Raw genomic sequence first — 12,581 nt, forward strand, 5'->3', positions numbered from 1 at the left:
TAATACATTTGTCAACGATGAGATGATTTTGCCACAATTTATAATTTTTCCTTGCTTTATTGTACTGAAGGTGTGCCCTTTCTTGCAGCCGTGGCTGGCGTGTAACACATGGTGCCATTTGCCATACCGTAGAAAAAACTGCTGCCTAACAGAAGCTGAGCTAGGTGACTTTCATAGGTCTTTTCCAGTGATATTTTATACACACTTGAAGTGTTGCTGATATCTGCTAGGTTTCAAATGCAATGTTAAGCATCTCACAGTAGTTTCAGACAAATCATAATTAATTAACATGCAAAATATCAACTGAATACTACTTTCCAACCTTTCAGTGGTAGAGTACTATGGACTGAAAACTCCAGATGTGCTTTTAAGCGCAGATCTTGTGTTGACTCATCCACTTAATTTTGCTCTCAACTGCATACATCTGCAGATAATGATTTTGTTGCTTTTGAAAATTTGGATATGCATATGGTTACAGATAAAACAGGCATGTGAGTGTGTCTCCAGATGAAAAGGCAGGCATTTTGTTCTAAAAAACAAGCTGAAGATTCAGTTTTTAATTACATCAACATTTTCCAGTAGCTACTTTAACTTCGTTATTCTTTAAGAAAATTAGTGGTTGCAATATGCATGAGCAAGCCTATCTATGAGAAAATTTGGATCTGATTTGCACCGTTGCATCTCCAAAAGACAAATGTAATAAGGCTCTGAATATTCACCTCTCTTCTCTTCCTAGGTTTTATGATGTTAGGAACATAAATAGAGAACAAAATTGGACAAAAATCTGACTGAAGCCTTAGCTATTAGACTGTGAGGAAATTCTTGTACCAAGAGTTCTGTGCTGAGCATGTGTGATGCCATTGCCCATGGAGCACCATCATGAGTTAAGAGAGTTCAGAGATCTCTGTTACCATTCCCTCATCTATTCTTTGTATGCACTTTGTACTTGCTCTTTATATAATGACCAGTCTTTATTACTTTGTGCTTACCTGGCACCTAACATAATTGTCCATGGGTTTGTTTTCCAGGTTGAGCTGAAATGCTTGCAGCAGTTTTACTATTTCTCTATCTATCTCATAATCCTAATGAGGAAAAATACAGGAAAAAAAAAAAAAAGCTGTCAGAAGCCTTTGTTCTATCATAATGGCACCAGCTAAATGCCTTCAATGGGAGCATTTTGTTGCTAATCAACATCAGCAAATCCCCATCCGTGTGTGAGGTGGCTGCCAGAATTCCCAGCTCCAGTTTGGTATCTTGAAGAATCATTGTTGTATGGACTGTGGAATTTAAAAATGGAATTGGGCTGACCTTGTACTACTAAGTCATTTTCACAAATGGATCAATACCTTGCATTAGCAGATATTAGGTACAAGACAGCTTGAAGGAGCAAACACTTATGCAGCAGTTTCTTTTTTCGTGGTTCAGAAGAGTAAAATGGCACAGACAACATAATTGCACCTCCCTGGGCTTTTAATAAAACCCATATAACACATGCTTTTAGTGGAGCAGTGGGAGAATGTTGCATGATAAAAAGCATTGACATTGGCTATTAGGAATACTTAGAGAATAAATACTGGGTCATCTCTCTGCCTAAGGTAAGAGACAGAAATTTGACAAACAGGCCAAAATCATTAACCTATTGATAATCCATTCCAGAAATCCTTGACTCTTGGACAAAGAGATTAAAAAGCTGGAATCTATCCAGTAGCATCCTTAGTGTTGTGACATGCCTACTGCAGAATTGTCCTTCAACAGTGTAAACATATGTTACATCTTTAAGGAATGAGAAGAAACAGTGAGAGGATAGCTATTAAAAAGTTAGGGCTCTCTTCTGCATTTCGTAGTAAATTGATGTAATCACATCATGCATGCTGAGGCCTCATCCTTTCTCTGCTCTCTGCAGATGCAGCCTGCAAGCAAACTGAGTATTTGGAATGAATTCCCTCAGTTGACACATGCTATAGGAATGATATAACCACCATGTAGGAAGTGTAAAACTGGTAGAGCTTGATTTGTAAGCATCACAGTTCCCTCCTTATAATGAAAATTGTGTGCACTAAATTACTAACAGAAGAAATCACTTGGAGAAATGCTTATATTAAAAGTGTAGAGCCTCAACAGGACCACAGCAATCAATTACCCTAAACTGAAGCCCTGGCAGCTTCCATGAATTGCTATTGATTTCAGCTCCTAGTCAGTGAATATTTCTAGGTCTAGGCTAGGATGTAGGTGTGAGATGCAGACAAAATTAGGAGCTGGAACAGACCTCTGTGGAAAACACAAGTAATAGCCAAGTCTGGAAGGATGTGCTATGCTGAATTTTATTTTTTGAAAGTGTTTACAAATTTAAAAAGAAAACAAATCCCACTCAGGGGTAAAAATAAAGTGACAAAACAGCATGTATTGAAATAAAAAGAGGATTTTTTTTTCTTATGAAGTTACTAAGGAAAATTCTGTCTTTTCCTAAATAAAGCCTGTCTTCTGCATTGCAGTTAAGATGCAGTTAAATTCTTTTCTGCAGCCTGAATGTGAATATGCCAGTGATTTCCTTCCTTCAGCGAACATGCAGAAGATACAAAAAGGAATCCAAATGAATGCAACTAGGAATAAGTCCTTTATGTGCTGTATCTTCTGAGTTGTAAGTTTGTTATCTACAAGATTTGGTTTCTGATAGTATTCCTTGTTGGTTTCTAGAAGATGAAGCAGCTGTTTCTTTATGCATACTGTTCACTTCAAAGGGAATTTAATCTGTTTTGAGGAAAGAGCTATGTATCCATTATCATACAGGGAAACTCATTCTGGAACCTGTTTTGCTCAGCAGGAGCCCTATGTATTTTCCACTGTCTCGTAATACATGTTCTGGCATGAGCATTAAGCACACATGCTCATGTATGCTCTGGCTGATCAAATAGAGAAGTCTGATCAGCTGACATTTTGGATCAAGGTGAGGGTTGTAACCTGCACTAGAAGAAACTTCATGGAGCGGCTTCTCGCAGAGGCATCTCACATTTTTCTGCTTGACTAGTGGCCCAGAGGCAGTGGAACAAATCATCTTCGTCCTGTTGTCCTCATTTTATTATCAGCTGCGCAACAGCAGCACAAATGGAATACAGCTGATCATACAGTGTAACTGAATTCTGCACTCAGATTGCATCCCTCCAACTGCGTGTTGTTGCGCATTGTTAATTGTGCTTTTCCTTAAGCAATAGTGGTGATACCTGGTATGTAAGGAGGTGGCAAATAGGTGGCATAGGAGGAACAGGGACTTGTTCTAATGTTAGGGACTGAAAATTCTGCTAATGCATTCCCTATAGCTGCCAAGGCACCAGATCAGCCTTCTCTTAGTGCAATCTGCCAGGGCTGGAAATTCCTCCTTGGCAAGCATGTATGAGAGTGAAAGCAGTGTGAAGACCTTTCTTATTTTCTGAGAGAAATTCCTGTTCAGGCCCAATAGCACTAAGGTCTGTTGTTGTTTTTTTTTTAAGGACAACAGTTATATCCCTGTGCACTGCCAATTGTAGGCTGTTAAGTCATTCGTTCTCTTTGAAAGTGTTGGTCTTTATGTTTTTTTTGCACACCTTGGAAATGCATCACATGATGTGGTAGACTAGGACTCAAATGTGACTTTGATGCTTGACATGTGGGTGAACTGAGGGAGAAGGACTGCGGCCTGATCCAGACATCTTTCCATGAGATAAAATTGCAAGGGAAGCCATTAGTTTAGGAGTGGCTCTATAGCTTTCTGACATTAGAATACTTTTCAGCAATGACATTTTCATTTAATCAATTTCTGCCAAATATCCTTTTCATTGAGCTCTGCTAGTTCACCAAATGGCAGATTTCTGAGCAACACTGTCAGGGCCAAGTTTTTAGATATTTTCCTGCTGAGAGACATTGTGTTTAAAAAGGGGAAAAAAAGGGAAGATGGAAAAATGGAAATGCAGTGTCTCATGGGAGATGCTTGCCCATGTCATACTAGTTTAAGTACAGTTTCCACACATCACATGTCAAGCTGTATTTGATTGTTTTCAAATAGATGGCAAAAATCACAAGAGGAGGAAAATATTCTTTTGTGTGACATGCTCTTCATCTGATAGACTGGGTTTTATAGCTGTCAAAGCAAAAGCTGTTTTTCCTTCTATTGCTTGGAGTGTCTTCCACAGCTCTCTATTCCTTTGATTATTCCCCTTAATACAAGTGTTAGTTGTTTTTTTTCTAAATCCGAGGAAACAATGAATTTCCTGTGGTGCATTTTCTCCATGATCCTCAGTAGGCAATGATTTTTTTCCTCAGTGGAGATTTAGATCACATCTGGAAATACAGTCTGTTTAAAGTATTTTATGCTTTTCTGGCAGGCAAATGGAATGCTTAATTTCATTATTCAGCATAGGGTTATTTATTTTATACAGTGAAGGGAAATTCGTCAACATTGTCCACAACATCCAGAAAAATGATACTTACCAGGACTCTTCACATACTCTATTTATTTTTTATATCTTTCTCATTGCTCAGCAATAATTCATCTCTATGCTGAGAGGTGAAATTCTTGTATTGAGTTACTATAATTTCTCTGAACTCCTGAAAGCAATTCAATCACTGAACGCAATTGCTTTCACTTAAATGTACTTCTTGAGACAGATATACAAAACACAAATAACTGAATAAAGGTTATTTTTCTTCCTATTAATTTTCAAGACGATTTAGTGATAATTTATAAGATTAGGTAAATCAATGTAGCTACATCTTTCATTGCACTAATATTAATCATGGTGGATTATTGGAGATGGATGTGAAAGTGCAAGAGGGAATGCAGTTGAAGTGAAATATTAATTCATTTCCCAGTTGTTATTGAATGTCACGAAGTATTTATAATCTTGCTGATGCTTTGCTTTTAAAATCATGCGGTGTAAAATAGTCAGTGTGTGGTATTTGTATATGCAGAGTCCTCAAAATAATTATCTCTGAATCTCTTGTATTGTTATGTTTAATTCTACTGCAGTGTCTCTAAATCTGCATTTTTGGGAAGATGAAAGTACAGAATATAAAGTTGGTGATGGACTCAACCTTACTCCCGCAGAAATCAATTAAAAATCTTTCATTAGGAAATGTGAACAGAGGGAACTGAAACCAGCCCAGTATCACTGAGACATGATTTCTCTTGCCATTGGTAAAACAGATTTTCTCATTTATCTTATCCTCTGAGTTGTTTAAATTTTGAATGTCAGCTGATTCAAATTTTATGTTTGGGGAATCCAGGCACTGAGATGATCTGGGGTTAGAGAACTGAAGTGGGGCTCAATAGATTTGAGTTTGTTCTGTCGTGCATTTCCCATGTGATCTTATGCAAATCATTTTCTGTCTCTCTGAGCCTCATCAGCAAAATAGGGTAATGTTACTCTTCTTCATCTTCCAAGGATTTGTTAACATTTGGACGGCTTATCTACAGTGGATTATCTAGCGGCCATGTGAAAATGCACAGTCTTATTTAAATACACTGCTTTACATATGCACTCTTCTTTCATTTTATATATACTGCTTTCTTAGAGCTTTCTCATGAGACTCTTTCATTCTTTATCAGCAATCTTCCACAGGCTGGCCTTTTCAAAATAAATGCTTGCATGGTTACTCCCCAAAGTAGGTAGCATGTATGGGTGGATACATATTGGGAAGGCCTCGAGTGAGTTGCACTTGATGTGGATAATATCTGGTGTTCCAACTGACAGATCTGTGCTTGGGAAACTACATTTTTGTTGTTTCTTTTGTTCCAGCTTATGTCCACTTAAATGATCCAGATGTATTGTTCTTGATTACAGAAATTAATATTGATTTCAGTATTGAGCATCTTTTATGTGAAAAGAAGAATGAAATTTCTAATACTTTTGCAAGTATTAGAGTCCGGGCAGTAAAATCAACACTGTGCTCAATTTCGTTTTGCAAAACTTTTTTTTTTTTTTTTTTTTTTAAACTAAATGATAATATTAGATATGTACACAAAATTGTTTGGCTAAGTTCTGGTTTTGTACACATTTGCCTTTGCAAAAACATGTTTGTTGTTTGAGGCTTTTAACTTATGGCACACATACTGTTTAGATTCAGATGCCTGTTTATAAAACCCAGTGAACCTTTCCTGGAGTGAGCAGGTCTGAGTTGTACATTGTTCTCTATCCATCAGCGTTATCTGGGGTACAGCAGTAATGTCAATGTCAAATACAGGAGATTTAGCTACCTGCTCTCACTTGGTTTAATGAAGGTGGGAATTCCAAATCTTAAATACTATTTATTTGATTTCTCTATGTACACAGCATGGACAAATGTTGACTACTCATGACATCTGCTGTAGAACTGTTATCCAGTAGTGGTTTTTGGATTCTGTCTGGATGAGGCAAACAAATGCCCCGTCTAGAACATCTCTGTCTAAGAGTATTAAGTTTATGGATGTTGTTTAGATCACTATGCTTCCTTCAAGGAGGCTGTAAGAGTCATAACCTGCAAACAACTCAATTTTCCTTAATGAAACTTCCGTTCAGACATTGTAGATATAAAGCCAGCCAATATGGAGGACCTGACAGAAGTAATTACAGCCTCTGAGTTTCATCCCCATCACTGCAATCTCTTTGTCTACAGCAGCAGCAAAGGCTCCCTGAGACTCTGTGACATGAGAGCATCAGCCCTCTGTGACAAACATTCCAAGCGTAAGTCCTTCCTTATGTTTATTGTACTTTGTGTCGATCCCTTCCATCCTCAACAAGTTTGTGATTAATCAGGCAACTCAAATAAAAACCCCTAGAAACAAAAACCACCCAAAGCTACCATACTGTGTTCTCATAGAAGATGTCATGTCTTAATGTGATTTTATATAGCGTGTAAGACTTTGAGATGTAGCCTCTAATTCACAACCACTTGTGTTTGAAGCCTACCTAAGAACAAGTAGAGCGTGAAGCTGTCCTCAAACAAAGGGATGAAGGAAAACGTGTGTTTGTAATGTCTTGCTGGTAAGACAGAATATAGGCTATGCCACCACTATCCTGGCAAGCCCAGGTGCTTTTCCTTATGCAATCAATCTTTTTATTCCTTATCTTCTAAGACTGAAAAACAGCAGGCATTGTGTCATGTGGTAGTTTCCAGTGAGGAGCTGAGAACCTAATGAGCTGTGGTGATTTTGCATTAGGCACCTTAAGGACTGGACTTCTAGAACACTTTTATCTCACAGAATCAGGTCTTCACTGTCTTTGGCAATGTTCAGTCATTGGGAAGGAAATCTGGGAGAAACTTTCTTAGTGCAGGGGTCATGTAAGTGGTTTTGTATCAGTCAGTTTGTATCTGAACCTTTTGAGGTAGGTGGGCCTTATTAGTAGGACAGGGAAAAGAAAATACTTGAAGATTTAAGTGAGACTTAAGCACTGCATAACTTAGCACAGTTATTTTTTTTTTAACTGAAATAAATTAAAAAACAGTAAAGAGTCTTGGGGAAGACCTTTTGGCTGCAAGGAGTACTGCATGTGCTCATAACCTCTTAGGTGGTGATTTCCAACTGAAGAGAATAAACTTTCAGGACAAGTTGCTGAGTGTTTTACGTTCGTTAGCTCTATGCCCTCATACATGCAGGAGGAATCATTACTATGAAGTAAAAGGCAAGCACAGTCTGACCTGTTGCATTGTTGTGAGTTATCCTGTCCCATAATACTTTCATTTCTCCCTACTAATACGTCCTTCTTGCCCCTGTAATTTAGTGCCATGTGCCAATCATAACTTATTAAAACAAGAATATAGTAACCCTCAATGAAAGAAGGCATTTTATGCCAGAAGGGAGTTCAGGGTCGAATGGTCTTTGATTAAACCCTATTTTCCAGATCTGTGAGTTAGAAAATAGCCATTTAATGTAGCATTGCTGCAATAAGTCAAGCTCATTGAGAAGCCAAGTGTGTAGAGCATGTACAGTACAAAATTGAGAAGGTAATAGTAGAACTTTCAAAGGATTAAAAGGAGAAAACCTATTGATTGGAGTGATTTCAGTATACATCTCAGAAGCATGCAAAACTGATGATGTAAAGACTGTAGCAACCAGAAAGGATGTATCTTTGGAATCAAACAATCTGGGAGATCAAATGCTTGCATGATCACCTCTCTAGTACATTCTTGTTGCATCTGATTCCTCTTTACTGTTGTTTTGTACATGGTAACATGCATGATTGACATCTTACTCTCCTAGCTCAACTTCTCTTCATGCCTTTCGTACTCACGACTGGCATGACTTTCCAAACAAAATAGCTATACTAGAGTCACTGTAAACTCTCGTGTTCTCCCATGCAACTCTACTTTCTTCAGTCAGTCTCATTTCATGACAACCTGTACTTCAGATGCTGTTCTGAGATTGTGGTGAGCATATGTATTTTTAGGGATAAAAGACCCAATATTACTTATAAAAATACCTGGATGCTGAGGATATGTTGTGAACTTCTGGTTTTATTTTTTTCCAAGACCTTTTGTTATACAAATCTCTATGGTTAGGCTGGTGTCTCTTGCAGCTTTTGGAGGAAGGGCCCCTCCATTTCCGCAAGTCTAGAGCATGCTACAAGTAATTACTGTGTTATACTATATAAATAAATGTCAAAGTTAATATCTGTAGTAGAAATCACTGGCACAGGATGTTAATAAATTATACTGTTGTTGAAGATTTCTGTTTTGCTAAATTCAGTGGTGAAATCTCTCTATTCAGCATCAGTGACAGCGATGCTACATGGTTTTCCATATTAATGTTTTATGGCTCTGACATGGAAGAGACTTCTGTATCTGCTTATCTTTGGTGCCTGGGCTGAGATTGATTAGCAAGCTGCCAATCTGTATGATGAGTTGTAGTGGGAATCTCTGTCCCACAGAAAAACTGTCTCAAACTACCAAATCCATCCATAAGGCATTGAAAGAATATCAGGTCAGTAGCTGAGTTTTGAATGGTCTTTGAGATACCGATAAGGTATGATAAAATATGCTATTTTTCTAATAGACTACCTGAAACTGCTTCTTATAACACATCTTTAATAGATCATACAATGCTGGGTGAACAGTCAGAAGCAAAACGTATGTGGCCATTACAAATGGATATCCAGGAGAGCCCGATCTGCAACTGTAGGAGAGATACATACATAATACTGCTTCATTTTATTGTCAGACTTGGCAAATAGTAGGAGATAGATAGTTCATCAAAATTTTCTGGAGAGGGGCATAAAAAAAGACTCATAACCCTTCTTATTTAGAACATTAGAGGAAAAAAGTGTTTTTGCAATCTGTGGGATTACAGGTAAAGATTTAAAATGATTACGAAAGTCAGACTCCAGCATGAAGAAATGGGGAAATGATTTAAATATTATGGAAGAAGATCAATATTTATATCAATATTAAAATATTCATCTAAATAATACGGGATAATGATGTTTTTTTTTTGAGGTGTAATTCAGGCAACGTGTGACAGTGCAGTGTATAAAGGCAGTATGCAGGGAATCTGTGAGAGCTGGAAAACTAGGGGAGCTAACAGCTGAAATAACCTCATTGTTAGAGCAACCAGCTAGGAGCATCCAAGCAACAGAGGAACCTGTCCCTAATTCCAGAAATTGTGATACAAAATATTCAGTTAATAAAGAAGACAAGTTAGAGGCTATTGATGCATTATGATTCTCCTGAATGAAGAATTCTTGCAGCAACTTAAGGCACAACTGTTTGATTAATGAATAGTTGCCAACTTGTTTTGTCTCACTAATGCTGTGTTCAGAATTCCTTATGAATGTGCTGGGAGATACATTCTTCCAAACAGCTGGTAGACTAGGTAGGTACATACTGCTGTTTCAGCACATCATGCATTGAAGCAGCCAGTGAGAGAAAACAGCTTGAGCATGTGAATCTGGAAAGAAATGAAAGAAATTTTTCAAGAGTTTATCAGAATTACTAAGCTCAGAGTTAAGAGGAAAATGGAAACTGTATATTTATGCAGCATGGAAATTTAAGTCACTGGAGCATAACTCTTATTGATATTCAGTGTAATAGCCTTAATATCTTAAGAGTTATTGCATACTTTAGAAGATGTAATCTGCTTAAATGTCATATGTTGCTTTAAGCATTTTTTTAGTGTTCATTTCTTAATGTCTTTGTAGACTAAAAAATTGTTTCCAATTATCCATTACCCATGTGCAAAATTTAGAAAAAAAATATTTCAGAGAAAAAGGGGGTTCAGTTTCAGATTTATTGCCTCTATTTCCATAGTGGTCTCTAGAATAGAAACTTGGGGTCATCCTCCCCCTTATTTGAAGTAGGGGATCATTTACAGATGACAGGCAGTGCTAGCAGTCATCTTCTCTGGAGTCCTCCTGAAAAGTGCAAAGCATTACTGCTGTAAAACCATAACAGTTAATTGATGTCTAAAATGTGTAAGGTGGTCTTCAGAGCAATGCACAGTGAACTCCAGGTTTGGTTTGGGACCAGATTATGCGGTGGTGTCCTTTGCTTTCCATGAGAGCCCTTGACCACATTTTTAGTTGAAATTTGGAAGTGAAAGTGCCAGCCCTTCCATTAGAAGAAATTACACTATTTTATCAGCTTGGCAGTTGACTGAGTTTGGTTATCCAATGTTTTTTTTAGAGATTGTCTTGATTTTAAACTTCAGAATTCTGGACTGTGGAAGCTGCCAAAACAGAAATCAGGGAGAATATATTTGAATGTGTTGAATTTAAAAAGTTAAATGAATGATATTTACTAACCTTTTAAGGGAGATTGCAATTACAGAGACAAGGCAGCTTTCAGACTTCTAACTGAATATGGATTATCTTTCATTTGCAACAGAGAACAACCAGAAGCACAAAAAAGCCTGTGACAGAGTATCCCTGCTGGATTTGCTAATTAATATTGACCTTTTCAAATGAATGATGCTTATTGTATGACTGGAAAAGAGACAACTTGTTTTTCTTTTATGTGAGCTTTACATTGGAAATAACGCTTTTTATTTCTGCATCTGGTTTCATGTCAAATTACCATCTGAGGGAGAGACAGCCAGCATTCTCCCTTTGTGCACTGAGAAGCTGCTGTCAAAGTAATGTCCATTTGGGCAAAATCTGCAAGGTTTTGAATGACAGGAAGGGATCTTATGTGAGTTTCCTTAATGATTTAATCCCACGCTGATAATTTTGTAATTATGACTACTACTCAGGATGTGTTCTAATTTTACACATAGTAAATACGTGCTGGATTGGATCTTTCCTTGTGCAGGACTCTTGTTGAAATGTAGTAGAAGATTGCCTTTAGCATGGGCTCCAGAGCTTCCATTCTGCTCAGTTTATATGGAAGTATAATAAAGACATTCAAAATATGGTAGTGAAGATGAGGAAATGCTTCTGCAGAAATACAATTATGTCTGTATAGTGTTTCCTCCAGTTATGCAAGATATGTTAAAATTAAATCAGAGTAAGAAAAAGACTGATTTATGTACTTCTAGCTATCAAACAGTAGGAAGAAAGAAAAGCCTGAAGCAGTGGTGAATGATTTATGATTGAAGAGGTTTCATTAACCCCTCTCCCTCAACTCACTCAACTCAACACACAGATAAAGCAAATAATTGCTGTAAGATTCTTTTAATTATTCAGACTATTAAAATTCCTGTCTTGTTTGCTTGATTTTTTAATAGCAACAAATACTGCTTTTCAATATCTCTTGAAATCAGCATTATTTTTTCAAGATCCTGTTTCACTGGGGAAAAAAAAAATCACTTATTGCTCACCTTGTACATCAAGATTGGAAAGACTTATGCATGAATTTGGCTGTACAGGAGTAGTTTCATGTTCCATTACCTTCCACGGCATTGCTCGCAACACACAGCATTAAGCAAGCAAGCAAGTCTTTGTGAGACTGAGCTTTAAAGATGATTGTTCCTCCAGATTAGCTTCGCGTTTTTTTTCAATTCCTTGCTCTTTTAGCACCATTTCTCTTTATTAACAAACTCACTGGCAAAGTTACATCAATGTAAGCAGCTCCATAGTGAAGCTCCCACCCACTGATCCTTAGCTATTGATCTGGCTTTGCCTTTCAGCACTAATGCACCATCCCTTGTGGTTTGTGACAAGCTGCAGCAACTCGCCACAGATGGTAAAACAGATTCTTAAATATTGATTTGAGGCTCCACTTCTAAAAGTCAGATTCTCTAGAGGTATTGATGAGGAGCCCAGTTTTAATAACAGGTCACTGGATAAAGGAATGCTCTGCGGTAGGTGGAATTTCAGTCTTGAGGTGTGGGGGTGGCACCTGAAACTTACCCTTGCTCAGAGAAGGAAAATGATGAAAAGGGTGTGAAGCTGCCTTCTGAATTTTATAAAAAGAAAAAGAATATCAAATTTAAAAAGAAGCTTTTTTTTTTTCTTCTTTTTGTTTGTTTGAAAGAGGACGAGTAATGCAGAACGACTGACCGTTGTGGTTTAACCTGGCAGGTGGCTCTGCACCACATGGTCGTTTGCTAACTACCCCCTTCCCAGTGGGATGGGGAGAGAATTGAAAAAAAGAACCCACAAAGTGGAATGCGTGGATTGGGATAAAACTGTTTACTAAGA

General features: G+C 37.5%; 1 protein-coding gene across 9 annotated transcripts in view; it reads left to right on the forward strand.

Annotated features, from left to right (window-relative positions):
* The window catches only part of PPP2R2C (protein phosphatase 2 regulatory subunit Bgamma), a 169,986-nt gene that overhangs the window by 137,659 nt on the left and 19,746 nt on the right, over positions 1-12,581 (forward strand). For all 9 annotated transcript variants that reach the window (XM_052681809.1, XM_052681814.1, XM_052681818.1 and 6 more), the window contains one exon: positions 6,528-6,692. In XM_052681809.1, coding sequence (XP_052537769.1) covers positions 6,528-6,692 — 165 coding nt within the window. The remainder of the gene's footprint in view (positions 1-6,527; positions 6,693-12,581) is intronic.

Source organism: Tympanuchus pallidicinctus, unplaced genomic scaffold, assembly GCF_026119805.1.
Source record: "Tympanuchus pallidicinctus isolate F22 unplaced genomic scaffold, pur_lepc_1.0 scaffold2, whole genome shotgun sequence".
Lineage (NCBI taxonomy): Eukaryota > Metazoa > Chordata > Aves > Galliformes > Phasianidae > Tympanuchus > Tympanuchus pallidicinctus.